This window comes from Sus scrofa, chromosome Y, assembly GCF_054392235.1.
Source record: "Sus scrofa isolate SSC_HxYL_T2T_F1_AM1 chromosome Y, Sscrofa_HxYL_maternal_Yorkshire_Landrace_v2.0, whole genome shotgun sequence".
Lineage (NCBI taxonomy): Eukaryota > Metazoa > Chordata > Mammalia > Artiodactyla > Suidae > Sus > Sus scrofa.
In genome coordinates, this window is record NC_139402.1 from 10,051,849 (window position 1) to 10,069,687 (window position 17,839).

Genomic DNA, 17,839 nt, shown 5'->3' on the forward strand with positions numbered 1-17,839 from the left:
TCAGTATCTGTTGTGCAAAGAAGTCTATTGTGTCCTTTTTTCAGATTCCACATGTCAGTGGAAGCATTTGGTGTTGGTGTCTCATTGTCTGACTGACTTCATTTAGCATGATAATATCTAGGTCCGTCCAGGTTGCTAAAAATGCTGGTATTTCGTTCCTTTTAATGGCTGAGTAATATTCCATTGTGCATATGTATCACAGCTTCTTCATCCACTCCTCTGTCAGTGGACATTTAGGTTATTTCCATGTCTTGACTCTTGCAAATAGTGCTGCAATGAACATTGGAGTACACGTGTCTTTTCGAGTCATGGTTTTGTCTGGATAGATGGCCAGGAGTGGGATTGCTGGATCAAATGGTAGTTCTCTTTTTAGTTTTCTGAGGCATCTCCATACTGTTTTCCACAGTGGTTGCACCAATTTGCAATCCCACCAACAGTGTATGGGTTCCTTTTTCTCCATACCCTCTCCAGCACTTATTGTTTGTAGACTTTTTGATAATGGCCATTCTGGCTGGTGTAAGGTGGTACCTCAGAGTGGCTTTGATTTGCATTTCTCTAATACTGAGTGATGTTGAACATCTTTGCATGTGTTTTTTGGCCATCCATATGACAGACAGGTGTTTTTAACTGTTGTATCATCACCATTGCCTGGTGCCTTTGTGCAGTCTGTGTTCAGGTGACCATTGGTGCCTGTGGCTGTGCACTCTGCTTAGCGTTTGCAGAAAGGGTGACCTCCCAGGACTGTGTGGGTATGAGTTCCCTGTGAGGTGTAGACCAGCATCTGAAATACCCTCCAGCTTTGCAATGAAGATAAAGCTGCTAGGAAGGGAGGAAGCCAGGGCTTTCAGATGCACGTCTGATGTGATGGTGCGGAGAGAAAGCAGGAGTCGGAATTTGAGTGTTGAAATCCTAGTTAGGAGATCAGATGGGTCACTTAGGCTCCTGGCTTTGTGTCCCCATGGGGAAGATGGGTGTGCTCTGCTTTCTCAGGAGTGCTTTAGTTCTCCAGATGGAGGTTGGTACTCAATTTGTCTCCTCCAGAGAATCAAGAAATGCTCAGTTTCCCCATAACCACCATCACCCTCCCTCCACCCACCCCTTTGTTTTTAGGGCCACACCGGGGCAAATGGAAGTTCCCAAGGGGCTAGAGGTCAAATCTGAGCTGCAGCTGTGGGTCTATGCTACAGCCACAGTGACTCTGGATCCAAGCTGCCTCTCTGACCTATGCCATAGTATCCTTAACCATGTAGTGAGGCCAGGGATCAAACCCACATCCTTATAGACACTAGTCAGGTTCTTAACCTGCTGAGCCACAAGGGGAGCTCCACCTTCCCTCTGCTTTTGGACGGGAATCTCAGGGTCATGTTTGAGGCACATCTACCCTAACCACAGGCATGTTTGTGGTGCTTTTCCACTCTTGTGCCTACTTTTTTTTTTTTTTTTTTTTTTAAGAAAAAAATTATCTCCTGTTGGGCTATTTTTATGTTCATTTTAATGCTCATGCTGTGTTTTTCTCTGCTAAGCCACCTCAAGACATTTATACTCATGGAGCGTATAAACTTGTCAAAATAAAATAAATAGAGGCTATATAACAAGAATTAAATAGATTCAAAACAGCAAGTGCTTCTCCAATACTCAGTTAATATTTTTATTCCGGTCCTTGTTTCGTGGAAAATTAAGTTGGTTCCCATTGTCCTTAATGGGCAGGTCAGTCTAATTGGATCTGCTGCTCGGACCCGTTCCTGTGGCGGTCACGGTGGTGTTGGTGGCAGCGTTGCAGGAAGGCAGGTGGGAGTCGAGCTGGGACCATCCGTCCACCTGTCACGGACGAGAGGAGGGAGCCCCAGTCCGCTCCCAGGCCTTCCGCCCAGGCACGCTGGCCTCCAGCCGCTCTGAAGAGCTGCCTTCTCAGGGGAGGGGTCTCGAGGCCGTCGTACATCATCGGCCTGGTCACTGGCATGCGGCCAGGAGCCTGCCAAGCCACGTCAGGCACAGAGAACCTCCCTTGAAGGGGCTTCCCCGCTCCTGGTACGACAGGTGACACGTGACCGCACGCCTGGGGGGTCTGACACCGGTCCTCAATTTCTCACGGGCCGGGATCAAGCTGCTGGCCGATTCAGGGCCACGTGGGACTGTTCCCTGGTTTGCAGCTGGCTGTGGTCCTGCTGTGTGCTCACGTGGTGCAGAGCAGGGATCGGGGAGCAGGCCGTCTTGTGTCTCCTAAGGGCACGCCTGCCGCTCGTGAGGGCTGCACCCTCACAACCTGATCACCTCCCGGAGGTCCTGCCGCCTGGTACCATCATGTTGGGAGTTAGAATTCCACATAAGAATTTGGGGAGGGGGGGTAGTTCCCGTCGTGGCACAGCGGAAACGAATCTGACTAGGAACCGTGAGGTTGCACGTTCGATCCCTGGCCTCGCTCAGTGGGTTAAGGATCCACATTGCTGTGAGCTGTGGTGTAGGTCGCAGACGTGGCTTAGATCTCATGTTGCTGTGGCTGTGGTGTAGGCCGGCAGCTGCAGCTCCAGTTGGACCCCTAGCCTGGGAACCTCCATATGCTGTAGGTGCAGCCCTAAAAAGCAAAAAAAGAAAAAAAAAAGGAATTTGGGGGAACACAGACATTCGGTCCAGAGCCTAAGTGTAAATGGCTGTGTTGTAGGCCAGCCAGAAGGTCGGAGAGAACCAGCCTGCCAGCCTTGCCTTCTGCCCTCTCCTCTCCCTTTCCCTCCCTCCTGCGACCTCACTGGGCCTTCGCTGAACCCAGCTTTGTGCCGGGCACTGGTAGGTCCTGGACCACGGGTGTAGACAAGGCAGAAGTGGGTGCTGTTGGTCTAATGATGCTGAATGAAAATGTCAGGTGAATTAAGTACAATTTGGGGACACACACGAAGGGATAAAATCCTTATCGGGGTTCAGAGGAAGAGAGGCTTCTTTGTTAACAAGCTGGGGAAGTGCTTGATGGAGGGGCCTCTGAAGATCTCGAATCAGAGCAGGGATAAGGGAACCCCTGGTGCGGGGTCAGGGCAGGGTCTTCAGCCAGAGTGTGTGTGCAGGGCTGGGATCACTGCGGATTGGCAGGGGGCTTGGGGAGGACGAGAGGGGGGTTGGGAGGTGAAGGTGTGCAGAGTGGCCTTGAGTTGAGGGGTGAGGAGATGGGAAGTTGGGAGGGAGAGAGGGAAACACCCCCAGCTTCCATGCGGACTCTAACCACAGCATGCACGTCTGCAGAATTGGGTACGCAGACGCAGGGGAGGTTTGAAATGACCCTCACGAGGCATCTAGCACCCAGGACATTTGAACGCTCTGGACGAGTTACTGTGAGATGGTGTTGCTATCAAAATTAAATGTCATAAATAGGAGTTCCCGTCGTGGCGCAGTGGTTATCGAATCCGACTAGGAACCATGAGGTTGCAGGTTTGGGTACAAGTCGGGTTTGTTACTGCTGAGCCACGACGGGAGCTCCACAGCTCTCTACATTTACCCAAACTTCAAACAGGACACTTCGAATTGTCAGTGAATTTTATGGTTTGAAAGTGATACCTTGGGAGTTCCTGTTGTGACACAGCGGAAATGACTCCGACTAGGAACCATGAGGTTTCGGGTTCCATCCCTGGTCATGCTCAGTGGGTTAAGGATCCAGCATTGCCGTGAGCTGTGGTGTAGGTCTCAGACGAGGCTCGGATCTGGCGTTGCTGTGTCTGTGGTGTAGGCCGGCAGCTGTAGCTCCGATTGGACCCTTAGCCTGGGAACCGACATATGCTACAGATGCGGTCCTGGATCTGGTGTTGCCATGAGTTGTGGTGTGGGTCGCAGACCCGGCTTGGACCTGGTGTGGCTGCGGCTGTAGCATAGGCTGGCTCCTGCAGCTCCAATTAGTCTCCTAGCCTGGGAACCTCCATATGCCAGGGGTGCGGTCCTAAAGAGACAAAAGACAAAAATAAATACATAAATAGAAAAAAGCAAAAACCTGAAGTGGTTCAGGACCACATGTACACGTAAAGTACAAGGACTCAGTGACCCCCAATTCCTGTATTGCTTGTCACCTGTGCCGTCATGTTTGTGGCTTTTACATTTTTTTTTTTTTCTTTTGTCTTTTTAGGGCTGCACCTGTGGCATATGGAGGTTCCCAGGCCAGGGGTTGAATCAGAGCTGTAGCCGCCGGCCTACGCCACAGTCACAGCAACACGGGATCTGAGCCGTGTCTGCAACCTCCACCACAGCTCATGGCAACTCCGGATCCTTAACCCACTGAGCAAGGCCAGGGATTGAACCTCCGTCCTTACGGATGCTAGTCGGATTCATTTCCACTGTGCCAACACGGGAACTCCATACATTTTTATAGCTGTAGGGCACACCTAATGAACATGATACAACCTTGGCAGGTCCCTGCTAGTGGTTAGGACTCACCACTGCGGCCAGGTTCAATCCCCAGACGGGGAACCAAGACCCCACCTCAAGTCGCTCACTACAGGCTGTGGCCAAAAGGAAAAAAATATTTTTAATGACACAATCTAAACCTCCAAAAATTCTGACTGTCTGTCTGTCATAATAATGTGATCTTGATCATGGCGGCTCAGACGTGATTTTTTCCTTCTGTCCCAACTTTGAATGACAGTTTGTGAAGCTCCACTTGGGTTTACAGGTGGACAGATGGTCACGAGAGACCTTCCTGCTAGCAGCTAAAAATAGGCAGCCAGAAAAGTAATGAAATCATTGCTTTAAAAAAAGAACTCACCAGGGAGTTCCCTGGTGGCCCTCGTGGTTAAGGACCCGGTGTTGTCACTGCTGTGGTGCGGGTTTGGTCCCTGGCCCAGGAACTTCCACGGGCTGCAGGCATGGCCCAAAAGGTCAGTACTCACCAGACCCTCTCCCAAATAGGTCAGGTCTCCCTCTTCCTGGCGCTGTCCCCCCACTCCCTGGGAGGCGAGGCCCCGCCAAGCCGAGCTTGCTGACCTGGGCAGGACAGCCAGGCTGCCTGGGAGGCTTTCTCAGACACAGGTTTGCGGGGAGCACTGGCTCACCACCCCCCACCTCTGGCCAGGCCTGGCTCCCTGACAGAGGACATGTCAGGAGAGCTTCGATCCGTGGGTCTGCAGTCATCGCCAGTCATGGGAGTCCTCCAGAGGAGACTTGGAGGGTGGGGTGCAGAGACAGAATTGGCTGCGAACCGAAAAGGATGCTCACATACTGCAGGACTGGCTGTATCTGCTCTCTCCCACATTCAGTGGAAACGTTCTCACTTAAAAAGCTTTAAAATCGGGACTTCCTGTCATGGCTCAGTGGTTAACAGATCTGACTAGGAACCATGAGGTTGCAGGTTCGATCCCGAGGTTAGGGATCAGGCATTGCCATGAGCTGTGGTGTAGGTCGCAGATGCGGCTTGGATCCCACATTGCTATGGCTGTGGTGTAGGCCGGGAGCTGTAGCTCCAATTGGACCCCTAGCCTGAGAACCTCCATATGCCGTGGGTGTGGCCCTAAAAAGAAAAAAGAAAAAAAAAAAAAAAAAGCTTTAAAATCAGGAGTTCCCCTCATGGGTCAGCGGAAATGAGTCTGACTGGGATCCCTGAGGCTGAGGGTTTGATCCCTGGCCTTGCTCAGTGGGTTGAGGATCTGGAATTGCCGTGATCTGTGGTATAGGTCGAAGATGCTGCTTGGATCCTGTGTTGCTAGCTTGGGAACCTCTGTATGCCGTGGGTACGGCCCTAAAAAGACAAAAACAAACAAAAAAACAAAAACAAAAAAAGCTTTAAAACCAAAAATGAAGAATAATACCATTACCTGGCTCTCCCCCCCATCAGAACAGGTGTTGTTCTGGGTGGGAGGGAAGGCAGGGGGTTGTGTGTTTGCAGCATTCTGTTTTGTTTTGTTTTGCAAGGAAGCAAATATGGGAAAGGAGACTTGATGCTTGGGAAGGTAGGAAAGCCTCTGCTACTTGTTACAGTTTCCTCTGTTCTTTTCTGCGGGTTAGGGGTCCTTTTTAATGTATCCGTTTGGTCCTCTAGACAGCCTGGTATATTGATGTGAAGCAGGCCGCGGTAGTTTCCCACGGATGCAGCAGGAACCAGGGGTCCACGCAGAGGGAGCTGGCTCTCTTGGCTCTCCTGTCGATGCTTTGCATTTTTTTTTCCACCTTGGGTGTTGGTTGTGGGCCTGGCTGACCTTGTGTGCAGCGGAGCTGAGGGCTCTGAACGCCCGCTGGAAGAGCTGGCAGGTCTCTTCTGGGACTCTGGGGTCCCTGAGGACTCTCTTCTGTCCCCCAGCTTCTCCGGACAGATCCTGTCCTGCCAGGTCACATGGTCAGACTGGCAGGGTGTGCTCAGACGGGGCACACTCGGACCGCCCTCTACGGCTGGTGGCCAAGCATCATCTGTAGCCAGCCCCGCTTCCCCAGAAATCCTGATCACATCAGCTCAGCCAGGTCTGAGAACATTCCAGATCGGCCGCCGGTGTGCAGAAAGCCTGTGTCTGCTGAGTGTTTTTTGGACAGAAAGTAAAATAATGCCAGGAGAAAACTTCGCTCACATGAAAACCTCTTTTCCAGTCCATTTGTCTGTGCCTCTGCGATTCCACTCTTCTGAAAAGTAATTTCACACCAGAAACTGTCCTGAACTTTGATTGGCAGAGAGGAGCTGCCTGATTTTCTCCAAAAAAAAAGGCTCCCAACTGTCACATCTTGGGACCGAGAAGGAAGGTCTCCAAGCTTCGGAAATGAGAGAGGCCTGGAATCGATTCTGGAAACGTGTTCTGAACACAGAGCTGGGCATTTGAGGGGCTGTCCCGGATTAGAATCTCCACATCCAGGTCGCCTCTGTTCTTGGGCGCCAGCGCCTCCGCACATCCGCGCCTTTCCTCACTGGGTTTGGGACCCTCTGGGAGTGGACTCTTTGAATCCGTCCTTCCCCACAGAACCGCAAATGACACCCGGCGCATTGGACTTCATTCACTTCACCCTCCGCCTGCCTGCAAAGCAGAAATAAACCCAGAGGAAGCAGCAGACCTTTTTCTCCATCTGCTAAGACACTGGCGAAATAACACTTCATCCAGATTTCTAAAAGAAGTGCTTTCCCACACGGCACAGGCTTCGTGGGGAGGGGAGCCTCTCGGGGGGCGGGCGCCGAGGAAATCTTCCGTGGAGAGGCTGCAGTAAAGAAACGAGCGGGCGAAGGGTGACTCGGGCTCCCGTCCTCCTGCAAGGTGCATCTGCTGAACCCACAGTTGGAGCCCAGCTTGGAGGCACGGCTCTGTCCTTCAGCCTCGCGAGTATCTGTGCATCCGTTTGCTGAGTGTTGCTTGCCTGCCTGGAAGCTGGGAGAGAAGGATAGTCGGACTGCCGGTGCCTGCTCCCACCCGGGCAGGAGAGCGTGGTGATGTCCTCAGTCCTAGGCATCTGTGAGTCAGACCTGCTGCTTCTTGTTGGTTGGTTGTTTACTTTTTAGGGCCACACCTGTGGCAAATGGAGGTTCCCAGGCTAGGGGCGGAATCAGAGCTGCGGCTGCTGGCCTATACCACAGCCACAGCAACGTGGGATCCAAGCCACATCTGCGACCCACACCACAGCTCACAGCAACATGGGGTCCCTAACCCACTGAGTGGGGCCAGGGATCGAACCTGCATCCTCATGGATCCCAGTCGGGAACGCCACTGTTTCTAACGTCCTTCTCTATGTTGACAAGTGGATGGTTGGTTGATGGCCGCTCTTGGGCTCCCATGCCTGGCCCCCATCTCCTTTTCCTGCCTCATCTGGCTTATATGGGGTGCTGTGTAGACAGAGAGCCTGCACGTTCCCAAGGTGATAGGTCTCTGCTGGAATTCCTGGCGGACAGGAAGATGCGTGGAGACACCAGCAGCCCACACAGGAGACATGCACGTGGAGCAGCATGGTGTCCCATGTTCGCCCAGCCGCCCGGCTCTTTGCTCAGCCCCAGGCGCATCACTGTCTGGTTTTAGACATCTGACTGCCAACGTCCGAGACATCCCGACATGCCGATGCCTGTGATTTCTGGTAAACAGTTCAACGCCTCACAGCGCCCCTGAGATTCACACCTGCCACAACTGGATGGGCGCCTGCTTTCTCAAAGCCTCCAGCTGCATGGTGAACCCGAGGCACGCATGAAAGCGTGCCCGTGTTGGAAGGCAGCCCTCAGGCCCCACCCTGGTTGCCCTGAGGTTATTCCGCTCTGTGTGCGCAGGGCGGGGCCCTGGTTCTGCAGCACACACCCGAGTCCTGCCTTGGACCACCTCAGACCCGGCAGCCCCCTTGTCCGTTGCTAGTCTGGACGGGGTGCTGGTTCCGTGTCAGGGTTGTTATTGCCAGGAACCCGCTCTGTCTTCCCTCTCCTTCCGTCGTGGAAATGAGGCAGTTGCATCGTGCAGAGGGTGCCATTGGTACCCGCGAGCGCCCTGGGGTGGGGGCTGCTGGCTGGGATGCTTGGTGGCTTATGTTGTGGGGAGTTGCTGGCACGGGATGTACTTTCAGATCAGCTCCTCCACTGGGGCGGCCCTTTCCTGGGAGGTGCTGAACGCGGTAGGAGCCCCCATGCAGACCCTTCCACACCAAGGGTGCTGTCCGCCGCTGCCTCCCACCACAAGCCTGCAGGGCCTGCGATTCACTCGCCAGTGGCCTCGGACCCCAGAACAGCAGCCTCGTGCCACAGGCGAGGGCGCAGGTCACCTTGGCCGAGCATGCCTTTCCAGTCATTGATTCCAGAAGTACCTGGGAAGGTAGGAGGCTGCAGGGTGTGTTACCTAGGTTGGCCAGAAGCGTCCAGAAATGGTCCTCTTTCGGGGTGAAGATCATGGTTCACCCTGTTTCCAGAACAGCAGTGAGTTAGTGATTGCAGGATGGACCAAAAACGTTTCATTTTGTCGGAAAGGTCCCACTGCTAAGAACCTGACTGCCTGCATCTCTGGAAAATGTGGCTTCCCCGCTCCCTGTTCTGCGTGGCGACGGAAAGCCACACCTGCGTTTTGTGTGTAACGGCCCCCCAGGCTGTGGCACAACCTAGTGCGTGCGACTAGCTTTGGCCTTCGAGGCCCTGGAGAAGGACACCGGCTCCCTGCCCGCCACAGAGGCACGCAGCCCTGGGATGACAGTGGACGTGGCAAATGATACAGTAATTGGACAGCAGGGCTGGTGGAGCTGCAGGTTGTGGGATGAGCGGCCAGCTGTGAAAAAGATGGGGAGGCAGGGAGCAGAACACGGGGACCCGAGAAAGGAGCCCAGTGACGTCACAGGCTGGCATCTGGAACAGATGGCATCTGGAAATAAAGCTTTGTGTTCAGAGCTGCAGATTGCACTTAGACACCGAGCTGGCTCTCTGCACAGTAGGAGTGAAATCAGGCAGTGTTGATGGAAATTTAAGAGCCTTTGATATATAGCTTTTAACATCTTTTTAAGGTAAAATTTAGGGGGTTCTTAACAGGCCAGTGTCCTCTCAAAGGGTGTGTACGTTGCTGGGCAGCCGTGCATGTTAATGTGGCCTTTGTTCCGCTTTCTCCCCTTGAGACTATTTTGTTTTGCTCTGCAGCCCTGGCTCAGATCTTTCTCTGTTCCAGTTGCAGTGGGGAGCAGCTGGACTCCAACCTTGGGGGGGCTGTGGGTTTCCAGGAGCCTCAACCGGTTAGAGCCAGCTCCTCTCTGCTCCAGGAGCTGAGTCCTCCCTGCTCCTTGGAGCTCAGTCCTCCCTGTTCCTTAGAGCTCTTCCCTACCTGCTCCTTAGAGGTTGGTCCTCCCTGCTCCTTAGGGCTTAGTCCTCCCTGCTCCTTAGAGCTTAGTCCTCCCTGCTCCTTAGAGGTTGGTCCTCCCTGCTCCTTAGAGCTCATCCCTACCTGCTCCTTAGAGCTCAGTCCTCCCTGCTCCTTAGAGCCCCGTGCTCCCTGCTCCAGGAGCTGCTCTCCCCTTGGTAACGTGTCCCAAGCATGTTCGGCATGAGCGTGAACAACCTAAGCTGCACATCACTTGCTGGGACTCTGGCTGCGGCTTCCTTTTCAGTTGTCTTTTGTGCAGCTGTCTGCCTGCTCCTATGTTTGCCTGTAATGTGTGTGTGGGGAGGCGTGTACTTGCTTATTTGCTGGCAAAGTCCTTAAGTCATCATGGGTTTTTTTGCTTTGTATCTCTGGATCTGACTCTCACCGTTGACTTTATCCTTGAAAATACAAAAAAGGGGATATTTATACATATACACAGAGATGCAGGTACGTGTGTACCGTGCAGACACAAGTACAACATACATGATACAGATACACACGTGGACACACACAAATTATTCACATTATCTAACAAGCAGTCACTTGGAATCTGTGGGAAACAGATTGGATTATGATCCCCAGCAGAACCCTAATTCCCATCTTTGGTCCTTTTGCTTGGGGACCTTGCTTTCCTGATTTCTTTCTTTTTTTTTTTTTTTAAGGTTGTGATTTTATTTTATTTTATTTTTTTTTAATTTTCCCACTGTACAGCAAGGGGGTCAGGGGTATCCTTACATGTATACATTACATTTTCCCCCCAGCCTTTCTTCTGTTGCAACATGAGTATCTAGACTTATTTTTTTTTTTTAATTTTCCCTGATTTCTTAACAGTTGGAACAGTAAGGAGCAGTTAGGGGTTTTATGGCTTTCACTGTGCAAGTTTGGGAGGAAGTCCAAGAAAAAATAAGGGGACAGACTTGGTCTAGAAATTGCTCTGCTCATGTAATTCTAAAGTTAAGCGTGGGATGGACGGCAGGGAGCTTTGCTTGTGGAATGAGATGCGACCAGGCCGCCCCACGCGTGCTACCTGGAGAGGAGAGTGGCCTCCGGTCCCGCAGAGCTTTTGGCCCGTGTGCATGTCCTTTGCTCTCAGTCCTTGTCTGCCTGTCAGTGGGGCTTTGCTCCCACAGGTGAGTTCTGTCCCTTCTCTGGGTAGATCTCAGTACATCCTGCCTGACGCACTTGGCAAGGAGAACTCCCCCCCCGCAACTTTTGGCCGCTCTATGGCATGTGGAGTTCCCTGGGGCCAAGGATGAGATCCATACTGCCGTTGCACCCTAAGCTGCAGGTACAGCAACACCAGATCCTTAACCCACTGTGCCGGGCTGGGGATTGAACCTGCGTCCCAGGGCTCCCAAGACACTGCAGCTCAGCTCTGCAGCAGGAACTCCTAGAGATCCTTTTTAATCGACGTATTAAATGTGAATCCAGGTGGCCAAAGGCAAAGGTGGCAAAGGTTTTAAAGTAAATTATAGCTAATTTGATTCTCTGTTTCAGTGAGGTGGTGGATCTGTATTAAATACTAAGCACCAGGTCTGTAGATGCTAGATTTTAAGAGATTTAGTAGGAGGGAAAAAAGTGTTCATGTGTCCCGCAGCTCTTTGAAGTGAAATATGGGGAAGGCATTGGTAAATCGTCCTGAATTAGGGTCCTTCCTCCGCGGCAGGCCCGATGCCGTAGTGCATGACAGGACATCTGAGCTGTGAGTCACCTTTGCCGACTGGTGTCCATTTGACCACGTCTAAATGCCATTCTGTGTTTGGTAAGCAGACAGTTGTTTTTGTATTCTTGCCACCATCTCCTGCATTGTGGAGGTGATTTTGATAATATCCCGTCTTCATGCTGTTGATGAAAATAATTGATGAACAATCTATAATAGGATAGAAGAGAGTTTTATTTCAGCCACACCGAGAGCTGTATCCCGCAAGATGCCTCTCAGATGGATCTGAGGACCTGCGCTGGAGAAGCCTCGTGTTCAGCACAGTTTTATATCCCGTCAAAACGAAGAACAGCTAACGAGTCAGGGATATGTTCCTTCAGGGTTTCACAGAAACACTTCTGCACGTCCACAGCGAGTCGGGATGGACTTGGCCCCTGACAAGGGCGTCTTATCATCAGAAAGGGAGGCATTCATTGCATCTTTGTTTATTTATTTATTTATTTATCTATCTTTTTAGGGCCGCACCCATGGCATATGGAGGTTCCCAGGCTAGGGATCCAGTCAGAGCTGTTGCTGCCGGCCTATGCCAGAGCCACGCCAGATCCGAGCCACATCTGCGGCCCACAGCACAGCTCACGGCAACACCGGATCCTTAACCCACTGAGCAAGGCCAGGGATTGAACCCGCAGCCTCATGGTTCCTAGTCGGATTGCTAACCACTGAGCCACGACGGGAACTCCTGCATCTTTATTTTTAACGTGGCCGTTCTTCACTTCTGGTCAATACATCCTTTCTTTAGTAATTAAAGCAGATGAACAGCATATGTTGGATAGGCCACAAAAAGGCCATTTTAGTTAGTGTAAAATCCAGGTTAATTCATGTAAACCCAGAGGGACTCCCCCAGACCTCAATGTGAAACATTTCTTTTTATCAGTGTATGCACAATACATATTTTAAAAACAACCGCAACACCTAGGAGTTCCCATTGTGGCTCGGTGGGTTAAGAACCCATTGTTGATCTGTGAGGATGAGGGTCTGATCCCTAGCCTTGCTCAGTGGCTTAAGGACCTGGCGTTGCAGCTGCAGCGTAGGTTGCAAATGTGTCTCAGATCTGGTGTCGCCGTGGCTGTGATGTTGTGTGACAGCTGTGACTCCACTTGGACCCCTAGCCCAGGAGCTTCCTTACGTGCAGGTGCATCTGTAAAAAGAAAGAAAGAAACAAACCAATAATAAAAAACAGCTGACTTCGTCCAGCTGGGTTAATATTTTCTCAGCCGGGAAGCAGAGGACAAACCTGCCCCCTTTCAGGGTGCCAGCGGGCCTGCCGCTCCCTCCTGTCCTCCTGCAGATGCCGAGCCCTTCCAGCTGCTGGCCTTGGGGCAGGGGCTGCTGTGTGCGCTGGAGGTCGTGCCCAGGGAGGGTGCAGCCCCAGCTGCCTGACGGGGAAGTCAGGGAGTCAGGCATGGTCTGGGTTTTACTCTAGAGCAGCCCTTGAACCTAGAAGGGCCCTTTCTCCTGAGGACATAGCAAGAGAGCCATGCATGATGCGCTTGACCGAGTGTAGCTGCCTGGATGGGTTGGGCAGCTGGAAGGCCCAGGTCTGGTCTTGTGGCCCAGGAGGCAGGCACACCTCCTGGCCCCCAAGGGAGTGCTGAGTGTGCTGGGTATGCAAGGTGTGCAGGGGGAGGTCTTCTCTCCAGCTCGTTAGGGAATCGGTTCCATCTCTTAGGGCGCCTGTGCTCTCCCTACTGGTTCTCCAGTTGCTGCCTTTGTTAGTCGCCTTCAGCAACTCGGAGGTGGTCTTCTCGATGGAAAACAGCCCTTCCCTTGAACGGAAGGATCTACAAGAGGCTCGTTTTATTTGACAGGTCAGAAGAGAGTGTGTCGGCTGCCAGAGCAAAGGCATGGCTGGCTGCTTTGTTCCAAGTGTGATAGTTGTTATAATGCCCACAAGCTTTACAGTGTAGACGTATGTGCATGTGAAGCATGACTGCATGGTGTTTTGTAGGTGTGTGTGTGGGGGGGGGCGCACACGCATACATGTAAGTACATGCATATACGTGCATATCATATAAAGATAGATACAGATGTGGAAATGTATGAATATGGAAAGATTGCACGGCTCCAGCTTCCAAAAGAAAGCCTTTGCTTTTCTCTCTTTTCTCTCTTTTTTTAAAAAATTTTTTAATTATTTTTATTTTTAGGGCCATACTCACGGTATATGGAGGTTTCCAGGCTAGGGGTTGAATTAGAGCTGCAGCCGCCGGCCTATACCACAGCCGCAGCAATGCAGGATCCAAGGTGCATCTGCGACCTACACCACAGCACATGGCAACACCAGATCCTTAACCGACTCAGTGAGGCCAGGGATCAACCCTGTGTCCTCATGGATGCTAGTCAGATTTGTTTCTGCTGAGCCACGATGGGAACTCCACTTTACTCATTTTTAATAGTACGCTACTGGGAGTTCCCATTATGGCACAGTGGGGGTGAATGGGAACCATGAGGTTACACGTTTGATCCCTGGCCTTGCTTGGTGGGTTGAGGATCCGTGTTGCCGTGAGCTGTGGTGTAGGTCTCAGACGAGGCTTGGATCTGGTGTCGCTGTGGCTGTGGCGTCAGCCGGCAGCAACAGCTCCGGTTGGAACCTCCATGTGCCACGGGTGTGTCCCCAAAAAGACAAAAGGCAAAAAAAATACACTACTGTTTTTAAAGGTTTTATTAATTTATTTGCTGCCCGTCTTAGGAAGTTCAATCTCTGTATATGGCAGTTTCCTAAAATAAGCCGCATAATAATATTGTTGCCATGTCAAGTACCTATTTTTGCATTTTGCAGCATGAGGATTTTCACAGGTTTTGAAAATGGTTGTGCATATTCTCTTGGCCCTCACATAGCAGCTTGTGCAAACATGAGTGTGTGTCCGTAACATGGGTGTGTATTTAATACATGGCCGGTGGTATGACATGCCAGCGCACCGCCTGGTCGTCACGCTGTGTTTGGCTTTGGTGCCCTGCGCTAGGAGTTGCTGTCGGGGGCAGAGGGCGAGACATCAGTGTCTTCACTTCCTTAGGGTGATTGAGGGAGGGTGGCTAGGTCAGGGTCTCGTCCTGTTTGGGGAGAGCGCATTCATTGGAATCGTTGACTCATTTTTATTCCTTCTTCTCCTAGACAAGCCGATGCCCGGTGTGTGGAAGACGCGCCAGGGGCACAGAAGCCGTCCCCGGTGTCTGAGGTGCCTGAGGGGCCCCGGGAGGGCCGCAGCCGAGCCGGGACCCTCCCGCGTGATTACACGTTCTCCGAGGACCCTGCACCCTCCGCCCCGCACGCCCGGGGGCAGGACCCTCCACCCGTGAGCGCCGCCCCACTTGCCAAGAAGCCGGCCCCGCAGAGGCCGCCGCCGCCCAAGCGCGAGCCCAGGCCTTTCCGGGGCCCGGCGGGCGCACCTGCTGCGGGCGCACCTGCGGCCCCTCCCCTGGGCGGCAGGCCCTGCCCCCCGGCCTCCCCCGCGGCCCCGGACGTGTGCTTGGAGCACCCCCGCAGCGCCGGCGCCTCGGTGGCAAAGCCGAGCGCCGCCCAGCCCGCGCCCGCTCGCCCCTCCGGGGAGCCTGGCGGGGCGCATGTAGAGGAGCGCACAGCCGGTGCCCAGCGGGAAGCGCTGCTCCCGGCCCGGTTCCGGCCCCTGCCGACAGCCGCCATGGAGACGTCGCGCTCCCCGTCACCGCAGTTCGCGCCCCAGAAGCTAACAGACAAACCCCCGCTGCTGGTCCAGGACGAGAATAACACCAGGTGCCGTCTGGGGCCGCTGGCCTGATGCTTTCTTGGCTTTCAGGCCTCCCTACCACCTGCCGGCCGGCCTCCCAGCCTCAGCCCTGGGTGGGGGACCACGGCCGCCTTGCTTCTCATCCCCTCCTCGGCTTTAAAGTTGGCCCCGGGACTTCCCTGGGGGAGAACCCCCAGCTCCAGCTCAGTTGCATTTCTAACTTGCCGGGGGCTTTCCTGTCCCGTGTGGGGGCGGGGGAGGCTGGTGAAAGAGGCAGGAGGCCGTCCAGGTCCCCTTCATCTGAGCCTCGCAGGGTATTTCTGTGTTACCTATAGACGCACTGAGGCTGGGTGTCCCCAGCTGTTAATTCTGTTTGTGAACAGGATCAGGTTTACTCTAAGCATGAGACCTTCAAGCTGAATTGGTGTTTTTCCTATGTCCGATATGTCCACACGCCTCTTTTTCTAGATCTTTCTGTATGGAAAGGCTGAGGTGCTGTGTACTTTTTGTCAGAGCAGAGCAAAACCCGGCCGCATTCTGTGGCGCTGTTGTCAGAGGCCATGTGTGGAAGTGTCTGTCGTGCCTGGAGGCGTTGATGACTGTCGTCAGGCAGGGACCGGTCAAGACCGCTGACCCTTGGCCTTTTGCCCTCCTTAGTGCCTGTGGACAGCTGAGACGCGGAAGGGGAGAATTTTCTGCTCCATCTCCAGAGCAGTGGTCCTCAGCCTGGGGGAGGGCGAGTTTGGCCCACAGGGCACACTCGGTGGGAGGTGAGGATGGCACCTTTCCTCCTGGCCTCTAATGGGTGGAGCCCAGGGACACCGTGGCCCCCAGCAAGGAATTGTCTAGCCCTGCGTGTCCGCACTGTTTAATACAGTAGCTCCCAGTCACCTGTGGCCACAGGAGTGTAAGTTCGTGAAAATGTGATAAAACCCAATCCTCAGCTGTACCCCACAGGGGTCATGGCTGTCACCCTGGACAGCACACATCATGGCCGTTTGAAGCATCATGGAAAGTTCTGTTGGCCCACCCTGCTATAGAGTCTGGAACTCTTTTTTTTTTGGACCCTTAAAGTATCTCGACAGAGGAGTTCCTGTCGTGGCGCAGTGGTTAACGAATCCGACTAGGAACCATGAGGTTGCGGGTTCGATCCCTGGCCTTGCTCAGTGGGTTAAGGATCTAGTGTTTCCGTGAGCTGTGGTGTGGGTCACAGACGAGGCTCAGATCCTGCACTGCTGTGGCTGTGGTGTAGGCCAGCGGCTATAGCTCCGATTCGACCCCTAGCCTGTGAACCTCCAGATGCTGCAGGTGCAGCCCTAGAAAAGGCAAAAAAAAAAAAAAGTATCTCAACAGAGAGGCGATACTACTGATGCCATCCTGTGTATTTGCAAGTGTGGCTTCATCTGCGGGCCAGCACTGCTCTCTACCATTCAGAATACAGACATCAGGAGTTCTGTTGTGGCTGGGTGGGTGAAGGACCCAATGTTGTCTTTGTGAGGATGCAGGTTTGATCCCTGGCCTGGTTCAGTGGGTTAAGGATCTGGCATTGCCATAGGCTGTGGGGTAGGTCACAGATGCGGCTTGGATGCTGTGTTGCCATGGTTGTGGACCCCAGTTGTAGCTGCAATTCAACCTCTGGCCTGGGAACATTCATATGCATAAAAAGGGGGAAGAATGCAGGCATCATTTAGATGCCTTATTGGTTTGTAAGACTGTTAAACTCTGAAAGGAAGGAGAACCAGTGAAGTGGGGGGGGGGTGTGGTGGGTGGAGCATGTGATACAGTTGCAGCTTAGGTGCAGGTCTGGTTTTCAGGAGCTGCTCTGGGCACAGTAGCCGCCCACAGTAGCAGGACGGCATGCTTGCGGGGAGTGCATGACCTCTGTTGACTTGAGGCGGAGGCTAGTGTTTTTCTTCTTTTTCCTGCCTGAAGTGAGTGTGGATTTTTTTCCCTCTCTCTCTTCTATGAGTTTGAGAGGGATTTCAAGAAGCAGTTGCATTACTAAGAGGAGGCGTCTTCAGGCATCCGCATTTATTTAGCATTCCCATCCAGTATGTCTTTTGGGACAATAGGCTTGTCTTAAATCATGTCCCTTAACTGTACAAGCTCTTGTAGGGGGCCTGAACTCAGTCAGTGTCCAGAGCTAACTCCACAGGTGTCCTCTCCAGGAGGCACAGGGGAGCAGATGGTATCCATGCCACTCACCAAGTTCCTACCCCAGAAGTGGCTCATAATGTCATGAATCAAGTGTCCCTGTCCCTGGGTGGGTGTTACAATCAGTGCTGGCCTGAGCAGGTGGAATCCCACAGACTTAGCCCATGAACGGGAGACCTGTTCTGTACCCACCATTGGCCACCAGGGGGCAGCAAGCAGAGCCCTCTGGGAAGGGCCTCCTGAGCTGCTGTGGTTTGAGCTACACTCAGAGATACTCTGATTTCTCAGCACTTCCCTCGGCTTGGGTCTTCCGCCTCCCAGGCCCTCTGCTGGGGAGCCAGGCAGGCGCTGACCTGGTCCCGAGCCTGCACCTTGTAAATTCAGGAGGCAGATGGTGAGGATGCCGAGAGGAAGACAGGGTTCAGGGTTGTCTTTCACCGTGAATAAATACGTATCAACTCCTGTGGGAAAACCAGGAAGCTTATTTTGAAATCTTTTAAAACGTTGGGTTTTTG

General features: G+C 53.0%; 1 protein-coding gene across 3 annotated transcripts in view; it reads left to right on the forward strand.

Annotated features, from left to right (window-relative positions):
- The window catches only part of SHROOM2 (shroom family member 2), a 154,378-nt gene that overhangs the window by 119,495 nt on the left and 17,044 nt on the right, over positions 1 to 17,839 (forward strand). For all 3 annotated transcript variants that reach the window (XM_085009002.1, XM_085009003.1, XM_085009004.1), the window contains one exon: positions 14,579 to 15,196. In XM_085009002.1, coding sequence (XP_084865128.1) covers positions 14,579 to 15,196 — 618 coding nt within the window. The remainder of the gene's footprint in view (positions 1 to 14,578; positions 15,197 to 17,839) is intronic.